The sequence below is a fragment of the Calypte anna genome, chromosome 1, assembly GCF_003957555.1.
Source record: "Calypte anna isolate BGI_N300 chromosome 1, bCalAnn1_v1.p, whole genome shotgun sequence".
Lineage (NCBI taxonomy): Eukaryota > Metazoa > Chordata > Aves > Apodiformes > Trochilidae > Calypte > Calypte anna.
Genome location: NC_044244.1, coordinates 34939639 through 34961090, shown reverse-complemented (window position 1 = coordinate 34961090; position 21452 = coordinate 34939639). Strand labels below are relative to the sequence as shown.

Below are 21452 nucleotides of genomic sequence, written 5' to 3'. Positions count from 1 at the left end.
GCGGAGCTGCGGGAGGGGAGGGGAGATGCAGGGAGCTGGGGGAAAGGCGCAGAAAGGGGGAGAGTGAAGAGCTACTGCCGGGCTTTCAGAAGAGAAAGGCTTCACGTATGCTGTGTCGTTGCTAAAATGCCAGTGTAAATCCCGAACCCGAGGTTTAGGGATAACGTGGACCGGGAGACGAACCCCTGCCCGACCATCCTGCGGGACAGGCTGCAACGCACCTTGGCTCCATGAGGCAAATACCTGCCCGGCAACAGGGCTGGGGATTTCTATAAGCACACGTGGAAAACACATGTACACACAGGTATAGCCTGAATGACATCCTTTGTCAAGTGTCAGAGTGAAGGAGCTGAAGCCCAGCACCACACCCCTGCCCTCCACACTCCAGTTAAGGGTCAAGCAGTTCAACGTGTGCTTAAGATGTAAACACGGCCAAGACAAGGTTTATAAATCAATCATAACATCTTAAACGTGTGAGTTTCAAGGTCTGATCATCTTTCCTCCAGCTCAGGATTACCTCAGCCTTTCAATCACTCCAGCGTGTTCCTTGGAACACCACAAGCCCTTCCTCCTCTCCTGGAGGGCTGGCAGCAGCTCTTTCTTCACCGTTTCTTCCTCTGCTGCTGCTCTCCTCCAGCTCCCTGCATCCGCTTTCTGCTCCCTGCTTTACAACACAGACAGACACACAGACAGACACACAGACACACTGCCTCCTGCAGTCTGACTTCCCCCTGCACTTTCCCTTGCCGAGTGATGTTTCTTGTCGAGGGGCAGCTCCTCAGCACGTAGCAAAAATGCTTAAGGGAGGTTCATACAATCATTGTATTTACATAATGACATTTTAGATTAGAATGAATGAACATTTTCTGTTTGTGAGACACTTTTATTAGGAAAAAAACCACCCGTCAGTAAGAAAAAGGCTGTATAACAAATACCCTCTTAGAAGTTGGTCAGAATTTTTCAAGTTGAAATCTGAGGGCTGGGGTCTCCCTCCTCCCCCACAGATCAGAACAGTTTAACTGAGTCATGGTTTTGTTTTTTTTTTCATAACCAGAATGTCCATGTTTAGAAGTTCTTGCAAGTATCTGTATGAAATCCTATGACTGAATTTCATACCCCAAAGGATCAAGATCCTGGTCCAGAAGCATCAGAGAAGATTCCCTCAGCTTCTGTAGAAGCTTTCGGAGTTCTTCTTTTGAAAATACCTAATAATAAAAAAAGACATAATGAATTTATATTTCTTTGCAATAAATACCAGATGATATCAAATTAAATGGTGATTAACAAAGTTAATTTTTTTTTCTTCTTTTTTTCCTTTCTAAGGAAAGACTTAAATCTGTGTAAACACCAGACATTTCAGAATGGCATTTAGTAAAAGACTGCAGGATAGAAGCAATATACAAAACCTGAAGGTAGTCTCAAGATATCTCTGTCTCAGAACTACTACAAAGATTACTGGTAAGCAGCCAAATTTAATTTTCCTATTATTGTTGGCAGAGATTTTAAGCCAATAAAAGGGAAAGTATCACAGTATTTTTCTTAGCCCTGACGTTTCTTTTCTGATTTATAATCCTTGTTGGTTTTGGAGGGGGAGAGTTGTGGTTTAGGCTTTTTGGACTGGATTTTATTTTATTTTTTTTAAGTGATAAAACCTTTTGAGGTTGTTTTTCAGGATATGGAGGGACAGAAGGTTAGGTAAACCAAGTGCTCCAAAACAAAACCTACTTATACAATGTTCTGAAATGTAATGGAAAAAAAAAAAAAATCAATTACAATTCTATAGTTCAACTTATTTTAATTCAGTAACCCCGGGGCAAAAATTAGTAACTGCACTAGACTGGATATTAGGAAAAATTTCTTCACTGAAGGGGGCTGTCAAGTACTGGAACATTCACCATCCCTGGAGATACTTAAAGGACATGTGGATGTGGTGCTTAGGGACATGGTTTAGTGGTGGACTTGGCAATGCCAGGTTAATGGTGGAATTTCATGGTCTTAAAAGAGCCTTTCCAACTGAAAGGATCCCATCATTTTTGTACTCAGAACTGCTATTTTTTTCACTCAGAACTGCATGTCAAAACATTGGCATCATCTTCACGGTGTCAGAGTTAACTCTTTGATTCCTTAAGCCAGCACACAAGGAAACCCTTTCCTACTGCAGTGAACGGGAAGAGATAAAGAAACTTCTGGTGTTAAAGAACATATGGCATCTTCCTCTCTATATGGCAGCTTTTTCCACAGCCCGCCCACAGAGCTTTTAAATGGAAGCCAAGCTGTCTGCAGCTCTCAGAAACTCACTGTATAGAGCTTATGTCGCTCAGAAGCAATCATGTCAGCCAGTCGTAGACACTCCTGATACTGCCCAGTGCTGTGTAACACCGTGTGCAGTAAGAAGCACATCATTGGCAGGCACAGCTTCCTCAACAGAATCATCTGGTGTGTCCTCTCAGGGTCATCCTCAGCATCCTTACCAGAGCAAAATAATAATAATAAATTAGTGTTATGAACATCTACCTTTAACAGACAGCTCAGCATAACCAGGTAATTAATGGCGTCAGAGGCAAAAAACTGGGCTAACCAGCCCTGACTGGGCAGCTAGATCCAATTTATATGGTAACTGAGGGAAGGGAAGCAACCTGTAAGCAGTCACAGCAAGGTCAGGGTGAATTTGGCCAGACAAAAGCACATCAAACTGGAAACCCAGTGCTTATGCCATGCTATAAAAATTTATAAATACCTCTCTAACATCGACCATCCACCCTCCATCAACAAACAGCAACACATTGTACATTTTCTCCTTCACATCAGCTGTCAGTGCATCCAAGAGGCCCTTCCAAATACCATAGTCCATCTGGGAAAGAGACAAAAAATAAACGACTGAAAACCAGGATAATTTCCAAGGTTATATTAACACAGACTCTTCACCTAGCATGCAACAGCCAGCACAGCTCTAATTCAAATTAGAATCTTCATCCAGTTGCCAAAACTTAAAAGCCTGCTCCTAAGAGCTATTTCCATCCTTGCTGAATTCCCTGTCCAGTCAGACAGGTTGTTCAGAAGCAAAGCTATGAGAGGAAGACAATCCTAAACTTATTCTGCCATTATTCTGCTTTATAAAACAGGTACTGAAATGTGAATGCAGTGTATTCGTAGTGGCCATGCATGCAAAAAACAGAACTTTCGGCAAAAGAAACAGAACTGCAGCATCTTTCAAAGAACAAAACATGACAAATACAAGAATTAAAAGAACTTAGCAGCAAAATCAAGTACATTTATTAATAACCCTGACAATCAATTGAATAATTACTGCTTCATTACAATACTGTATATAAAGCTGAGTCATAGCAAAAAGCATGAGAATCTATTGGGCTGTGCCATTTCTGTTCTACTGTCTTGTACTCCCTCAATATGGAGTATTTTATAATACAGTTCTTATGCAATAAGAATCAGCAGTTCTCTACTCTGTTTCATTAAGCTAAGACTGCCCCCTAAGTGAGAAAATAAAATGTTTATGGTAAATAACTTCAACTTTTACCTACCTCATACTTCTTTTCTTTATGTTCATGGGCCACCTTTTCAGTGAAACTTGCTTGTGGTAACAAAGAAGGCTTCTGTGGAGCTGAGTTCATGTGTTTAAACCACTCATTAAAGGTTTCATGGGCTTCCTGGATGGCATTGGAATCAGTGTTTGGACATAGTTAGCTCATATAATTACAAGCATCTAATAAAGTGCACAGCTACAACGTATCCAGAAATCAGGAGTTAAATCAAATGGACAAAGCTTAAGGTTTCACCACCAAGGCACACTCACCCTTACATAAATAATAATAATTGTAAATAATAACTTGGAATACAACATATCTGAAACTCACCAAATATGCACGAATACACAGATGTTCCCGTATAGCATTGTCATCCTCTGCTGGAAGTGGAGTATCCATTCCCTGTTCTTCCCACTGGTTATATATTTCTGCTATAGAGTCTTGGGGGATCTTCACAAACACATCCTTTGCAGCTTCATGTTTCTTGGATGCTATGAAAAGGTGAACTGAGTATCAACAGCTCGGCAATTTCCATAATTTATTTTTACAAACTGACAAACCCATGCTTTTTAAGAGACTGGATTCCAAGTTATAGCAAATACAGTGCCAACAGCCAATGCAAACAAAAACAACATTTAAAAAGTGTATTTGTAAAGTTTAGTACCCAAGAACTTCCTCATGATTGCATTGCTTTGCTTAAGTGCTTCTGCCCTCTGTGCAGGATCAAAGACGAGCCAGTCAATTACATCTATTTTCAGCCGATCTGCCTGGAAAAACCAACATACAGACTCAATGAAATTTCAAGCATACAGCTGATGTTAGACACAGCAAATCCAGTCAGTGAAATACACAAGCTTCTAGAGATCTTTGGATAACATTAGGACATGCTAACAAGGATTGCTTCATTCACAACTTTAGCACCAAAGGCTTAGAAAACAAACTCTGCCATTTAGAATCATTCAAAATTAATTTCTAAGTATTCCTAAGACATTCAGATCAACGGTTGAGCATCAGCTCTCAAATTCTTTTTTTATGGATTCAAGTTTGAAGAAGATGGGTGGTGAAGAATACACTGTACAGACATGCTGTATGGAGCTCTTGCTACAATCTTCAGGGGTTCCAATATCCTGCAACCACAGCTGTACTATTCTTGCATGAAATAAACTATTTGGCTTAGAGAGCTTCAGCTTTGTACTGAACAGCCAAAAAGCTGACACAAGTTTGAAAACTGTCAGTGGCTTTCTAAACAGTATTTTGAATGCAAACTCTTAACAGTGCCTCACTGTCACTAAAATACTGTGTTGGATCAAACCAACACTCAATAGTGATGACAATGAAACTATCAGTAAAGACAACACCTGTCATAGCTAGAATGTGTCACTTCAGCACATAGGAAGGTCTGAGATCCAAAGTATTAATCGTCATAATTCTGAGAAGCTACAATAGTATCTTGCTGTCATCTACAACATGATTTGTTATGGTCATTTCATGGCCTTTCTTTTCATTATTGCTCACATACTGACGTGCTGCTGAGCACCATACACCACAGCCCAGAGGATAAAGGAGATGCAGAAATATAAGTTACAACTTTGTGCAATTCAGTTCTTCAATAACTGGTCAGCTGGGAGGTGAGTTTGCCTCACAGGCTTTTTACAAGGCAATTTCCACCATCATCTGAAGAGAGATATGGATCACATATGGTGTAAGCCTCTGTAGATGGTTGCAAACTAGAATGTCTGCCCTACAAAATACACTTGCCTCTGTTGTGCCTGCATCCAGCATATGGTCATGGTGGCTGAATTCCCCAGCATCCTTCTTGCGGATGTTTTCAACAACAGTTTTGGTTATGGCTGCAACATCCAGACCTGGGTGAAGACAGAAACATTTAAGAGCATTCATGAATTTAAACTTGCCACAAAATTAATTTCAGACTCCAGCTGTTGTTCTTACTACTGGTAGTTTTTATCAGTCTGTTCACACTCACATTGTTAGACTAATGATAAGCTTTTGAGATACCTCATTTTAGAGGTATGCCTCTAAATTTAGAGGTATTTTAGATCAATGATATTTGAGCTAACAGAGAACAGGAATCATGGCAAAAAGAGTAAGACAAGGTTTTTAGTCTGTACTGTGAGCCACCATACAGATATATTTGCTATGACCACTAATTCCTACAGCTCTGATGGCAAGACTATGATTCGACATGAAACTTCAAGGAAAAGCTCTCAATTCTTCTTTTACAGATGCCAAAGCAGAATGTTTTATTTTTGAAACCTTAGCAAAGTTTTTAAAAGAAAATTACTAAAAGAAGGTTGAAGAAAAGTTTGACACCAAAGTCTGCACTAAATCCATTTCTCTGTGGATTTTGAGTGGCACAGAGTCATTGTCAAACAATGGACAGGGTGCTGCTTCATTGTATTCCCTTTTAATTTGATGTATACGTGCCTGGAAGAAAGCTTACAATTAATGCAAGCAACCCACTGTGGCTAACAAAGAGCAATATGAATAGGACACGAACACAAAAGAGATACTCATAACCTTGCTAAATCCATGAACAGGTATCCATTTTTATAGTTTTCTGAAATAATACAATCATGTCAACCCTCAGAGCATGTCTTTGAGACAGGCAGTTGGAACTTACTTCCTGCTGTGTTTGGACAAAATTCAGGAGCAAAAGTGCTATTTATTTTAACTCAGAAAAACCCCTGCAATTCCAGGTTATTTAAAACCCAAAATATACCTATTTCAGTATAGGTATATCAGCAAATTAATTTTATTTAATTGAAACAGATGCACAGGAAGGGAACTATACGATCCTCATAGTTAGGTCTTGCATCAAAAACTACTAAGAGACAAAGTAACCCAGGATATAAAGCAATAATTACAATATGAGCACATCTCACCTGCATCTTTTGCTAATTCAAGACAGTGGTGGCGTTGATCACTTTCAGTAACATCTTCAAGAAATAAAGCATACTGAGCAACAGCTAGCTCAGGGGGCAAGTGGCTAACATAAAAGGCCACTAAATCCGTGTGCTTCTCAGTTATCATCCGCTGCAGAACACAAAGCAAATGTTTAGTAAAAATGTAGCACATTCCTCTGTGTTAACACATCGGTGTGGTTACACTTAGATAAAAACATAAATCTGTAACTGATTTCTAGGTATTTTGTTCTCCTACAGGAAGATCCCGCTTCTCAGCTTCTAAACAAGGATCAATAGAACTGTCTCTCATTTAACATCTCTCATTTAAGCACTGCTGACAGAAACTCTGCATATTAGGCAAGCTTCCATGTGTCTCTTGAGAATAGAGCATTAACTGCGTCACAGCTCTTTCCATCCCCTAACCTTAAATACCCTTTCCTTCCTCCTTTACGTCTAAATTACATCAGAGAAAGCAAGCTATATTTTTGAAAGCTTACCTGAATGTAGGTCTTCAGGACTTCAACAGAAACTTCCTCCTTATTGCAAACAAATACAAATTCAGTGTTAAATCAGATCATGTGGAAAAAAAACCAAAATATACTTTACAGGCTATCACTATTGCACACATACAAGGATATTTACTTAGGTCTGCTTGACTAATCTACACATTCAAACAGGCTTGGCTGGAAAAACTGTTTCTCTTGGACAGTGTTTCAAAACATAGGTCTTCTGATTCAAAGATTTCAAGGATTCTTTTTTTTTCAGGAACCGAAAAATAAACTTTTTGGTCTAACTAGTAAGTTACTCTAAAAATTGTCTTCCAAATCTTCCCACTTTACCATATTTTGAAAATAAATAAATAAAGTGTCAGGTGAACAAGATGACTACTGCAGTGTGCTACATGCTCTGCTGTATTACAGAAAATTCTGATGTTCCTATGTATGTACACCACCTGGCTCATCTGTTACAGCCCATGCTAAACAACTAAAATCTCTCCTGAGCATCTGAGACTGATTTGGCTAAGACTAAAGTGTTTGCTACTGTGAATAACTATCATTATTTTAGTTTTATACCTGTAAATGAAATCAGAGAACTTCACCTAGACATATCCCTATATGATTTGTTTTCAAATATCAGATAAAGAAAATCATAAAAGCTTGAACAACTGCCTCTTCCCCCTGAGGTCTGGTGAGTGCTGACTGAGTAATTTTGTAGTACATTCACCTACTCCAAAATTGAAGAGGCTGTAATCAAGAATCCCACAGTGGAATTGAAGTAAACTGGATTTTTTTTTTTTTCTCCTCTTTTAAACATATGTTAATGACTAATTCTACCATACTTCAGCTTAAAGACATACTACATAAAGTTTTGAGCCTGGCTAAATAATTACAGACACACATGTTCCTTTTAATTAGGTACATGCCATCAGACTTCAAAATAAATGAATGAAGCAATGACTAGAGGAATGAAAAAAAATAGTAACTCAGAGCTGTATTTAAACCATCTAACAAAAACACAAGTGCTTTTGCCAGAACAAATTACATGCAGAAATGTATCTGATCCATAAGTGCTTCTAAATTTTAAAATAGTAGAAAAGGCAGAGCTTCTAGTAACTTGTGACTGCCTCAGAAAAAAGCCATTGCAGCTATGTGGCTCATCTACGTATTCAGCATAGACCAGGTTGCTCACTAGAGGCCTACACTAAGTATGTATCTTGAGAAAATACTAAAGTTTTAGACAGTACCAATTACCTCAGGCAAAAACACTTACAAGCTGAAATCATGAGGTACTGTGTATAAGAACAGGTTATACTCAAAACACCTTGGATGCAAGGAATAATATTCAAGCTTGAGTCAGGTCTTTGTCAATAAAGGGCTTAGGAGTAGAACACATCATCCTCAAAAAATATTTTTCAACCTGAACTGGAGAGGTGAATTCTGGCTGTTGTATTTAGGCTCCAAGATCAAAAAATACACTACTTAAGCATGCAGCTCCTCATCAGCCTGGCAGTAATTTACTATAACTGCATGCAATTTATACATCTATGCACAAGCATTTGCCCCTGTACTCAGCACTGGTGAGGCCACACCTCGAGTACTGTGTCCAGTTCTGGGCCCCTCAGTTTAGGAAGGAGATTGAGGTCCTGGAGCAGGTCCAAAGGAGGGCAACCAGGCTGGTGAAAGGACTCGAGCACAGATCCTATGAGGAGAGGCTGAGGGAGCTGGGGCTGTTCAGCCTGGAGAAGAGGAGGCTCAGAGGAGACCTCATCACTCTCTACAACTCCCTGAAAGGAGGTTGGAGCCAGGGGGGGGGTTGGTCTTTTTTCCCAGGCAACTCTCAGCAAGACAAGAGGGTACGGTCTCAAGTTGTGCCAGGGGAGGTTTAGGTTGGACATTAGAAAGAATTTCTTTACTGAGAGGGAGATCAGGCATTGGAATGGGCTGCCCAGGGAAGTAGTGGATTCTCCATCCCTGGAGATATTTAAAAAGAGAGTGGATGTGGCACTCAGTGCCATGGTCTGGTAACTGCAGCGGTAGTGGATCAAGGGTTGGACTTGATGATCTCTGAGGTCCCTTCCAACCCATCCAGTTCTATGATTCTATGATTTCTAAGAGCTTTTCAGACTAGCTATTGACACCAAATCTGCTATGACAACAAATCCAACACAAGTGAACTCACCTTGGTTTGCAGACCCAAGGTGCGGTAAAACAGAATAAGATGCGTCATGAAACGAAGGAGATGTCCCGGGAGCACACTTCTGTCTTTGGAAAGCCACCTGCTGAATTCTTCCATCAAACCTACAGCCCCCCGGGAAATGCTGCTGTTAGCCATATCATGGGGAAATTCTGAGGGAAAACACCTAAGATATGTTTCAAAACTATGTATTTATCCTAAAAAATGTCATTTAGCTCAAAAGCGCAACAAAAGAAAACTGCAAGGGTCTGGGAAGGATTTAGTAGTTTGGCTTAAATATCTGCTAAATGCATCTTGTTATTTCTCAGAAAAAGTTACAGCAACATATTTTGATGCATTTACATGATTTCATGACTTCTTAGAAAACAACTTTCTATGTCATACTCCAGAAAGTCCCAACAGTTTAGCTTTTAGGTGGAGTTTGGTTACTGGTTACTCTAAAAACCATTCACACAAAAGTTTCTGGAAAGGTCACTGGAACTAATGTAGTCAGTTGACACTTGAAAATCATTAGAGAAAAGCTCACCATCCACATCTCCCAGTATAATGAATTTCTGAATCACGTGATAGTGTTCTTGATTCTCTTCTATAACCCTCTGGGGAAAGAAAATCAAAGTTCAAACTTTGAATAAAATCCTATAGTATAATGTATAAAGAAAGCAAACTTATAAATAAAGCAAAAACTCCTTAGGGAAAGGCAGTTTCCTATTTCAAAAGGGTATTTTGCATAAAGAGCAGGAGAAAAGGCACTTGCTATCTCAATCTCAAATTACAAGAATATTGGCAAACTGAAAGAAAGACCCAAAATATGGATCTGTGAAGTTAATTCTTTCATGGATGAAATCCAAGCCTAAGGGCTTTTTGCTTGGAAGAGTAGAATAAGTAATAATGTTACAGAGAATAGATTCTAGAGTCACCGAAGAACCAGCAATGTGTTTCATTCTTCAAAGAAAAGGCACTTGAAACTATCTTGAGAAGGAAGAGATACTTTTTTAATGATACAGGAATTAAGGCATGAAATACAATTCGAATGCACCTGTAAAGTTGCTGCCCAGTGAGGACTCTCCCTGCCTTGAGAAAGGCGAAGGCAGCTGGGTGCATTTATGGCTGACTGCATCAATTTGTTAGCTGTCTTTCAGCATGTCTTTATCTTAGCAATATGATAAATGATATATGCCCATTCCATCAAATCAGAGTGTAATTTAAAATTAAAATTTTCAAAAATTACATATAAATTACTTCTTCCATCTTGAATGAAAGAGGTATTCTGGGCGTTAAAAAAGTAAAAAAGAAATAGTCTCCTAAAGCAAATACACTTTCAAGTTTTGAAAACCCTCTTTGAAGTATGCACACAAACCTCCTACAAAGAAAACTGAAACCTCCTATAAAGAAAAGGGCATGGTATCAAATTCTGCACATTTTACCAAAGTGTTAAATAGGTGATTCTCACAACACTTGGCAGTCAGCTATTTCTTTAGCACACCCAGCTAGTTTGGCAGTGTCTGGTACAGTTTTTGCTTTATTTATAAGTTTGCTTTCTTTATACATTATGCTGTAGGATTTTATTCAAAGTTTGAACTGCGTGTATTTGAGTCCTTTGTAAATAGTGTAGTAAAAGTAGAATCTGGTGAATAGTTAAAAATTAAAAACCATGAGAAGAAACACTGTAATTAATAGATACCTTTTTGTCTGTTGCCTGAAGTTCTTCAAACACTTTTTCTGAAGTCCAGCTTCAAATTAAGAGAGGAAAAAACAAAACACATTACCTTGAATATTCCAAACAGATCACACAGTATGCTTTATTGAGTTTAGGAGCATCACTTGACTTAAAACTTACTTTGTTTCTAAATAATCTCTAGGGAGGTCTTCCATCTCCTCTGTAGTTATTACTGTGGTTCGTATTTCCTGCTCAACAAGTGTGTCCACCATGACCCTGAAATATGCCCAAACAGTATCTTCCCAGGTATCACAAACAGGAAGAATCTATACATTAAAAAAATACAGAGCAGGAATTATTAAGGGATGGAGAACTATCAGAATCTGAACAGAGCAACTGTAATTTAGAATCAGATTTCCTGGCACCAAAGATGACCATCTTGAACAGCAGCCTTCCCTTCATCCAAGCAGGATACAAAAAATCTTTTCACTGAATAATGCTCCAGCTCCTTGATTATTTTCTGTCAAAGGCAGCCAACAGAAACCATGCTGTACAACTTCCAGAGGCACTCTGACACCACTCCTGTAACACCTCAAATGAAGATTATCCAATTTTCTGCTATCATTTTCAGCATGATCACTTTGTCTTACTGGCTTATGTCACAGTTGCACAAATCACAGTGCAGTAGTGAGTGGTGGAGGGAAGGATGAAGGGAGTAGTGCTGCTGTGGTGAGATCAAGAACTTGATAATCCAGTTCTTATCTGAGTATTTCTAGGCTTTTTCCTCACTGAAACCCTGAGACAAGTTCCAGAGAAAATACTGTGTTTCATGAAACACTTAACTCTTACAGTAATTTTAATATTACTCAACTTTTACTGAATCTTTACTCTGTCACAAGAAGGTAAGTAACTTCTGTTCTATAAGTTTGTCTAATTTTGCAATGCCTCTTTTTCCTGATAGGAAAGAGGGTTTTTCCTGATAGGCCTCATTTCCTTTCCTATAGAGGAAAGAAGTTTAAATTTCAGTGTCTAAAACCTGAAAAGATTCCTAAAATCCCCCTCTGCTTGTTTTATCAATTATCTTTATTTCTGCTACATCATACCAAGAAGGAAGGTGTGCAGAAAATCAAGCTCCTCAAGTAGGAGCTTACCACTAATTACTATAACAGCAAGAAAACTTTCCAGATAGTCTGCAATGTCCTTGTTTTTAAAAATGGTAAGAAAAAATTAAAATTACTAGTTAGGAGGAGAAGAGCACATAAGCATCTGGAGGATTAAAACTAATAAAAGGCAAGAAATACTTAAAGATAAAAGTGAGCATTGTATAGAGCATAAAACTGACTGATAATGAAATTCAGTTACAAAATAATCTTTGGATACACCAACTTGACTCTTAGGATACTGTACATCAGCAGGAAAGTGACCATACACGCTCTTAAATAGTACTAAACTAGAGAAGAACTAGAGCAACAAGACTAGAACTGTTTGTACTGAAAGCATGAATAATATTAAGAGAAGTCTATCAAGTATATTTTATGAAGGCATGTCAATCCTACAAAACCATGTCTGCTAAATCAGCAATATTTGCTTTTGTCCTGTTTACAACCTTCAAAAGTACCATAACCAGTAACTGCAGTATTTCTGATGATAAACTGTCACATGAGATAAACATGATGATAAACTGTCACATGTCCCTTCCAACCCGGCTAATTCTATGATTCTATGAGAAAGAAAATGCCCAGCTGCCAAACACCACTGAAGTAGGAGGCTTCACATACCTGTTTGAGGTTTCCACTCAGTGCTGCATAGATTGCTCTCTCATATCTATTAAATTGTTCCTAAAATAAACAGTAGAAAAGAAACAATTTTTAATTACAAAGTATATGTGTTCTAGTTGCTTTGCATTTTACAGATATTCATTAATTCTAAAATGTTTCATCTAACAGTTTCCAAGCAAGGTGTAAAAATCACAGGACACATCAGGAGCCAAAATAAGAACAGCAAGTGACTTCTCCTCACTGGCATCCCCTTGTGACTTAGCTGAAATATTTGCATTGACCTGCAAAGAAAGCAATGTTTTTCCTTTCCCATTCAATTAAATCAAGATGAAAGACAAAGTTAGTACCAGCAGTTTCACTTTCAACCTAATGAGCCTGAAAAATTGGTGTTGTTTATGTGGATTTCTCACTACAAGACAAACACATTATTTCAGAAGCCTTCTTAGAAATGTTAATTGCAAATCCTAAAAGCAGCAAACACAGAACAGTGAAGTTTACTTGAAATCACATTACAGAATTCAGAAATGTTCTAATTTATATGTTAATATCAGGTAAATAAGCATTATCTTACCTCTTCAGCCATACGCCAACAACTTACTTTCCAAATGCACCTATATGGATTCCCTTGAACAGGCTCCAGCTCTTTTCCTAAATGCAAAGTGTAATTTAAAAAAGGGAAAAAAAGTTGCTAATAAAAAAACCAAAACAGTAACAAGGTAAAGCCTATTTTCTGTTATTAACCCAATTTCAATCTGTTTGGAATTCTTTCTAATGTATTTTGATTCTTTTGGCTGGACTGCAAGGAGGCTTTTCTGGGAAGGTTGGTAAATGCACATGTTAAAGTCACAGCATTTTGATAGCTCAGCTGCTATTTAGCTTTGAAGAAAATAATATTTTTAACCAGATCTAAGGTGTTTACATTGTGGAAAACACAAGTTAAGGAGAAAAGAGGAATTTTTATATTTTAAGGAATACAAACTTATAAAAAAAGGTCACTGCTTCAGGGCTACCATTCTACAAGCAACCAATCTTCATAAGTGTATGGACCACAGAATTAAAACCAATGCAGCAGCCTAGGTGGGTACACTCAAAACTTAAGCTAAGACACTGGCAAACCATGAAGAGGAAAAAAAACCCAGCAGGCTATTAGGATTTGAAAATCAGGAAAGCATTATGCCTTCCAAACCCAGCTATGCACAGCACTTAATAACCTTCTTAAATTCTTTGTTAAATCCTGCAATGCCCTGAGCATGAAGAGAAGCAAGGTACTGTGTTATCAATGGGATAATGTGCAAGAAACTCCAGAGACAGGGAGAAATGTAATATAACAACTTTCAACTATTTTAAAAGCATAGCTTTCTCTCGTATTTACATTTGCTGAACTCTAGTTCTACTTTACCTTCTGAATCTGGATATAGAGCCCAACTTCGAGTTTGCAAGCAACAAAATGTTTGCAAATGACACAAGTCAGATGTTGAGAAAATACAGTCCTAAGCATTACAGAGGTGGGGAAGACCTATTTCCTAGCAATTATGCTTGATTTTCAGTATCACAAACTAAAATAATTTCATGTTAACTTTTACAGGCTCAACAGGCATGACAGAATATTTTATAGACACAAAAATAAAGCTCTTAAGGTGAAAAGAAAAAGCTCTCTCTTTGCCACAGACATACTAAAAGAAAGCCATCTGCCTTATTTTTACATGCACTTACCTCCATTTATGTTAGGATCATGATACAATTTCCATCCTTCCAAAGTTGCTGCTCTCCAGGCCTGACCACATCGTTTGCATAAGCGCTGTGCCTGAAAAATAATGGATTTTCTCAGCAATAGACTTCATGGTAGGAAAAAAACCAGCTTCTTCTTTAAAAATTTGAACATTACTAAAATAGTTAATTTATGTGGAGGTTCTACTATGCAAAAGAATAAAGAACCTTAAACTAATTACAACTGTAAGATTTCAAAGTAAATAAACTGTCATTAGTGTTCTCTTCACTAAGCATTTTAGTTTTTCAGCCAGCATTTGTAGCAAAGTGAGCAACATGCTACAGTCTCATCTTTGCTAACTTAAAATGCTGCTACACAACCTTCTGGTAAGTTTAGTTTTAGGTGTCATCTTGATGCTTAGATGTATAACCCACCTCTTCACCCACTCATCTATGTTTCCAGCTGACTTAGCTTTCCAAACCCCTCATGCACTACCACAAATAGCAATCCCACCTTTCCCTTAATGATATTAAAGAGTCTGTGCACTACCACAAACAGGTTTAATTCAAAGTTCTTTTGATTAGCATGGAAAATAGAACTGAAACTGCCCTCCCCCCCCCCCAAAAAAAAAGTCCTATAATTTTTCCAATTCGACACTCCTGCCAGAAAAAAAAAAAAGAGGAAAAAAAACAAAGAAGTCAGCTAAAGATGGTCTAATTATGTCTGGCTGGTACTGTTCCAGGACTGACAAAACAATACGAACAGTGAGAGAAACTGCAATATGCAGTCTTGGTTTGTTTAGCCAAGTTCTGCTCTTTCCACACTGGAAGGCTGCAGACATTCAGTCATTTGGGGAATGGTGACAAACACTAAAGACAGACAACCAAGATCTTACCTGCTGTGTATTACCTCCTGTAAACAGACAGAGGTTTGTTCCTAATTCAGAGTAAAGCCGAAGTATTGTAACTCACCCTTTCTTTAACAAATAACCCACTTAATGCTTATCAAACAGTAGCACATCCCAGCAGTGACTGCAGAACAACTGATGCAGCAAATGGGTATGCATATTGCCCTGCAGCAACATCCTCATGTGCCCATACTATCAGAAAATTAATAGATGTGGAACACAGTACTAGCAAGCAACCATATTCCTTAATCTAAGGTCTTGAGCACAAGAATCTCAAGCCCCCACTTTGCCCCCCATTACTCAAATGTCATTATATACAGAGAGCCTGGTTAGTGTAAGGCAAATCAGTTTGCAGCCTTTAGAGAACCCCACATGCATTTACATTATTAAATCATGAAGGACACTTCACAAGTGGGGATAGTTATTCAGAACAGCTTCAGGACAGAAACTGCTTGGGTGCCACCCATCTGAGGATAAATGCAAAGTAAACACATATATATTCTTTAAGGTGGGCAACAAGCAGACTTACAGCAAGAGTTAATGGAGGATAATAACAAGCTTTCTAGAATACTTGGATAAAGTCTACCAGAGTTTTCACTGCTGAAGAATAAAGGTAAGAAACTAAACACTGAAAGCATGAAAGGAAAGTTATTTTAACTAATAAAAGTAGCCATTGTAAATAACTTCACATTTTTTCTGATGGCAGCACTACCCTACGGAGCTTGTGTGCTGGTCCCCACTTTTCAGTCCTGAGACACACCTCCAAATGTGCCACTGCAACTGTTTGTACAAGGTGATAAAAGGAGCCCTGACTCTCTCCTCAATTCCACTCAGATTATATATCCAAGGGAACACTATAAGTAAAGTTTGCTTAATTTAATGCTATTTCTAAGAAAAGCATACATCAAACCTCTCTACTTAAAATTCCAAGTACATTCCACTGTAATGTATCTAGAAGGAAGCCAGTATCCTAACCTACAGATGCAACTGGGAAGTACTATGAACTGTGTTTGGCTGTATTTAATAACAAGCCACTACAATAAAAATACAACCAAAATCCATTTTTTCCATAACATCTATTCGACACCCAAAATTACTTAAATTAAATGGGAGATTTTATTAAAACTAATTTAGCAGTCTATCACTTGATGAAAGAAATGAAAAAAAATCACTACAAGCCAAACTTAAGCAGACATTTTAGTGCACAGCTTTTCACAGACTACAGTAGTAAGATTTCAACTCAGTTAAACTACTTAGCTGAGAAGATACTATAACTTTCTGCATCTTACTTCATCTGTCATTCCTGCTCTGATGAGAGTGAAGAGATACTTTAATAACCTCGCATCATCTTCCTGGTCCAAATCATCAAGAGGCAGTTTCTGTCTTATAGGAGCATCTGGATCCTGCAAGAAAAAAATCATCACCACCCACTCAGACAATGCCTCAATGCCTCTTCTGATGATTTTCTGCCCTGTTTTATAATTTAGAGTAATTTTTTCAAGTTGGCATAACAATCTGTACAAGAGTGATACTTCTCCTTCCTCTGTCATTTTTCTTTCTGTTCTGTCACTGTTCAGAAAGAACCACTGTAATTTTTTTGTTTATTCCACCACTTTTGGTTTCTGCCCTGAACTTCCCATCCTTCAGCTCGTCTTACCTTCAAACATCCTTTCCCATTCTGCCTCTCTACCCACCAAATTGCTTCACCTCCTCCACCTTCTAACTGAGAAAGCTTTTCCCAACAGCTGTACTATTTAATCCAAACAGATTTCTCCCAAGCCAATCAGTACCTCAGACCACTCCTCAACTCAACTGATCTTCTACCACTGCTTTGCTGACACTGACACAGGTCACTACCTCCTTCTACTGGACAGTCTTTCCTTTCCTGGATTCCCCTGCTATTAGCTTTAATTATAGTAGGTCTCAAGAAATCCCATCAAGACTTGGCTTCTTTATACTAGCTACTGTATAAAGATAGCACGCCCTTATCTGCAAGAGCTTCCAAACACTTTTACAAGCTTTTCTGGTTAGGAACAAGAGTTTGTTTCAGACATAAGTAGTACTAATAAAGCCATTTACAACACCAAATAGACCACAGGTACTTGTGATGGTGGATGTGGGGGTGAGGGTGTGCTGGAAGTGACTGTTGTAAGAAAACAGAAGTTCACATATCCCAAAAGGCACTCCAGAGGTATCTTGCCTCACAGTTTACTAATTTTCATCTTTCCCAACACAAATGTTTTGCAATTTTTAGATAGTACAACTATCTAAAAATGTGAAAATAGCATATATATGCTCTCCAACCCATTCTGAAGCCAAATCTTGTTTTAAAGTAATACTTACCAACTCTGTTACTAGAGCTCGAGAACTCCCAATGTAAGTACTTAACTGTCGCTGCTTTAGGGTATGAAGTGTGTTCTCCCTGAAAGTAGTGAAATGCTTTTGAGAAAAATGTTAGGGTTCTTTTAGCAAGCATCTTTTAATATGACACAAATACTGAAAGATATTTTTGTTTACATGGAACATGGCTGTAGTAAATACACACTAGGTTTGGTTGGTTTATCAACGGACTGTGTTACTGTTGTGAAAATGTAACATTTCACAAGAAGCACAATGTAAGAATCAATTCACATAGCTTTGATTTCTTCCAAAAGTATTCTTTATTTTCAGCCATTCATATATTTAACTATGAATTGACTGCTGCATGAGCAAATTTTCCCATTAGCATTCTCTATAAAGTCAGTCTGAGACAGAAATTCAACTTAGGATCAACACAATTCCAAAAGCCTGTATCCAGTGGACATTAAAAACAGGCATCTGTTTATTATTCTAGGGATCTAGAGTCAAAGACAGGCTTTGGGGTTTTTTTGCCATAAAAGCCATCATTGATAATAAAGATGACAATAATGGCTTCTGGTGAAGCATCAATGACAGAAAGTGATGACAAGAATGTCTCGGGCAAAAATTAAAGCCAAAGAAGCGACAACCTGAGTAATACATTTAGAATGGTTTTATCTAGTGTGAATAAGAGGCTGATCATCAGGTGATCATTTCCTATTGTGCCTTACTATGAAAAACCAAAACTGCATCCAGGTTAAGGTTAAATGAAATGGCTTTGATTTATTTTTTCAGTTGAAAGCGTTCTTGCCTGCGAAAAGCAGGTGAATAGGAATAAAATCTCAATTTTTGAATATAAGAATTTAAAGAAGTGAATTAACTGAGTAACTTTTAAAAATCCACTCCTTTTTGAGACTGTTTCTGCTTCTGTGGATCTTGCTTAGAGTATGTCTAAAATCAAAGAAAAGCTGAACTCACCAATATACAGATTTTGCATAAAATTCAATATTATCAGAGAAGTCTCCAATTTCATCCTTGGCAATGCTCTCTAGCCAGTCTACCACCAGCTGGAATAAAATTAATTTGCCTTTAAAAAACAAATACGTAACAAATAATATTTTAACTGCTATCCTCTCATCTTTAGATGTACTAATTACCTACATAGTCATTAAAGGTATACACATGCTGAAGACTATTCCACTTTAATTTTAAATACTGAATATGAAGATTTAGTCACTCAATCTTTTACTCACTAGATGCTGCAGTTACTACAGTGATACTTAACAGTTTATTAATCACAATCAACAGTAACAGATGCTCTAAATGGGAATTGCTCTAAGGCTTCCATCCCATCCAAGCTAGCCTGAAAAACATTTCTGATCTTTAGAAACTAAAGAATATTATTTTTACCTATACAAAGAATAACACATTTCAGTGAATCTAGAGCTTAATAAAGTGCTTAGAACATTAGTGCTATAAACATTTGATGTCTACTGATCTATTCTTATTCTTTAAAAACTTTCTGTCATACCTGGCTTTGTCGAACAAGTGAATCTTTCTGAAACAAGTTGTCTACACTTGTCTTTTCACTAGATGTTAAAACCTGTTTGAGAAAAAAAAAGATTATTTCTTCTTCCTGGAAAAGAAAAATTGCTGCAAAACTCTCAATACTAAACTCAACACAGAGTAACTTAAATTTTCTACAAGTTCAGTATGCTATGTCTCCCTTACACCTTTTTGAAGAATGGATGACACTCTACATTGCTTTAAATGGATGATCTTTTACATGTAGTTACACTAAAACCTGTAGAAATGGGATTCAGATAATAATTCACAAATGTATGGCCACAGAAAGACCACTCTAGGCATAGCAGACCCACTGATTTCACTGACTGCACTCATACTACCCTCAACCCCATTTATTACAGTGTACATAAAAGAGATTATGTTTTCCAAGACCACATGATGCACACTTCACATGAAGAAGTGAAAAAACAACAACTAAAAAAATCAACCCCAGAACTGTGATCTATCTTCTCTCCTGCTTTAATTTACCTTTCATTATGCCTGCAACAAAAAGTTCAGATTGGATGGGGCTCTGAGCAACATTATCTAGTAAAATATGTCCCTGCTCACTGCAGGGGGGGTTGGGCTAGAGATGACCTTCAGAGGACCCTTCCAACCCAAACCATTTTACAGTTCTAAAAAGAGAAGATAGTTTCCTAAAAACCACAAGAGAGACTGGGGTTTGGCACAACAGTGTTTAATTTGATAGTGACAACTTAGCAGTGGGAATCTTAGAGGAAGCTATTTCATGACTGAGAAAAAAACAACTGCAATCATAAATTTCAAAAAGGTGGAGTCACTTCACTTCTTGTTTTGTCTTCCTAAGCATATTCTGGCAGCAAATGCTGGAAGCACTGTATTGACAGAGACAAGGAGACTACCACTGAAACAAGAATACTGAAAAACTTGGATTTCTCTTAAGATAAATTGGAATCAGGATTGCAAAGGCAGGACAGCTTGAGATAACATGTTCTTCTTTTAGGCAAAACAAAATTATCTCTTACTTATGGGAATATTATTGCTACTGATGCAGCTTTTAAAAAAAATAAATAGCTATTTTTAGTGGATTTTCCAAGTATATGTGGAATACTTAAGGAAATAAACCAAAGTATAGTGTATGATATTTTTTACATTAGTTTTTTCTCTTTTGAACTGAATATTTAGATTCACTTTTCACAATATATAAAATAAATTATTATTTGTCTTGACAAAAATCAAACCAGTTCAATTTTTGTTTACATTCTTTCACCTTTGAATTTTGACTGGATGCAATACTGAGACTGTAAAAACAAACCACAAGCATCTAGCTTTGACTTAGCTTACTTTATCACTTAAAAAACCAACAACCCAAAAAGTCTGAGCTTACTGTGATATCAAACCCCGTTTCATCTTCCAATGCAGACTGTATTCTGTCTCTAGAAATAAAATGCAAACTATTAATGATTAAAATAAAGTTGAGAAAATTCAGCAGACTGCATACAAGAAAGCACTTAAAATCTTTACAAAAATATTTTTAAAACAGCACTAAAAGTTGCCAAGGTAATAAGAATAAACCCACATACAACTTAAATTCCTGTAAATGGGTAAGAAATACATATATATATTAGCACCTACTTCCATAATTACCAATAGGTGTTTAATAGCTTCATTCCATATTTATGAACTCATAAAAACCATATCCAAGAAATGCAGCTCAGTGAAGTCACATAAAGGAATTACCTATAAAGTGAGGACAACAGCCTCCAAGTTACCATCTCTTGCTTGAGAAGCCACAAGACACTGGCAGTTTTTGAAAACTTCTGCTGTCCAGGTGTTGCCCGATAAACTATTTTCCCCAGAATATTCACCTGAGGTAAATAAATTTATACATAATTAATATTTCCCATCACAGTATTTTTTCTAAGCCATTGCAGCAATTTTTTCATTACCCTGAATGCTTTCAACAATTAAGTTTCATTACCATATCTTCAAAATAGATGGTAGTCCACACCTTAAATTCTCCTAATTATTAACAAAAATAATATTAACACAGCCTACAGGTCATAAACCAAGAGAGTAGCTTTGTTTTGCCTTGCACTGTACAAACCCAGGATAAAACCAGCTTATGCTGATTAACTAAAAGGCACCAAAAGAGCACCAAAAGACTGGGAAGGAAAAAGGCAATCCAGAAAAAAACTAAAACTAGCCAAAGAACAAACCACCACAAGCCTCAACATTTTTTCCATATACATCAATACCAAACAAAGCCAGCCCTATTGGTATTTATGAGAAACATTTTTGCATTTAGCAGAGCCTGAAAGGTACCCTTTCCTTTCTAGCTCTGTTGAATGAAGAAACCC

General features: G+C 37.5%; 1 protein-coding gene across 1 annotated transcript in view; it reads right to left on the bottom strand.

Annotated features, from left to right (window-relative positions):
- Positions 1-873: 873 nt before the first annotated feature.
- NUP107 (nucleoporin 107) overlaps positions 874-21452 on the bottom strand; it is a 30542-nt gene continuing 9963 nt past the window's right edge. The window contains exons 7-28 of the mRNA XM_030450464.1: positions 20833-20960; positions 20480-20528; positions 19079-19150; positions 18526-18614; positions 17554-17632; positions 16500-16613; positions 14309-14399; positions 13167-13243; positions 12596-12655; positions 10998-11143; positions 10842-10890; positions 9687-9756; positions 9146-9264; positions 6964-7002; positions 6446-6596; positions 5301-5407; positions 4207-4309; positions 3873-4033; positions 3540-3665; positions 2738-2851; positions 2299-2466; positions 874-1205 (exon numbers count right to left, since the gene is read on the bottom strand). Coding sequence (XP_030306324.1) covers positions 1098-1205; positions 2299-2466; positions 2738-2851; positions 3540-3665; positions 3873-4033; positions 4207-4309; positions 5301-5407; positions 6446-6596; positions 6964-7002; positions 9146-9264; positions 9687-9756; positions 10842-10890; positions 10998-11143; positions 12596-12655; positions 13167-13243; positions 14309-14399; positions 16500-16613; positions 17554-17632; positions 18526-18614; positions 19079-19150; positions 20480-20528; positions 20833-20960 — 2220 coding nt within the window. The 3' untranslated portion in view covers positions 874-1097. The remainder of the gene's footprint in view (positions 1206-2298; positions 2467-2737; positions 2852-3539; positions 3666-3872; positions 4034-4206; positions 4310-5300; positions 5408-6445; positions 6597-6963; positions 7003-9145; positions 9265-9686; positions 9757-10841; positions 10891-10997; positions 11144-12595; positions 12656-13166; positions 13244-14308; positions 14400-16499; positions 16614-17553; positions 17633-18525; positions 18615-19078; positions 19151-20479; positions 20529-20832; positions 20961-21452) is intronic.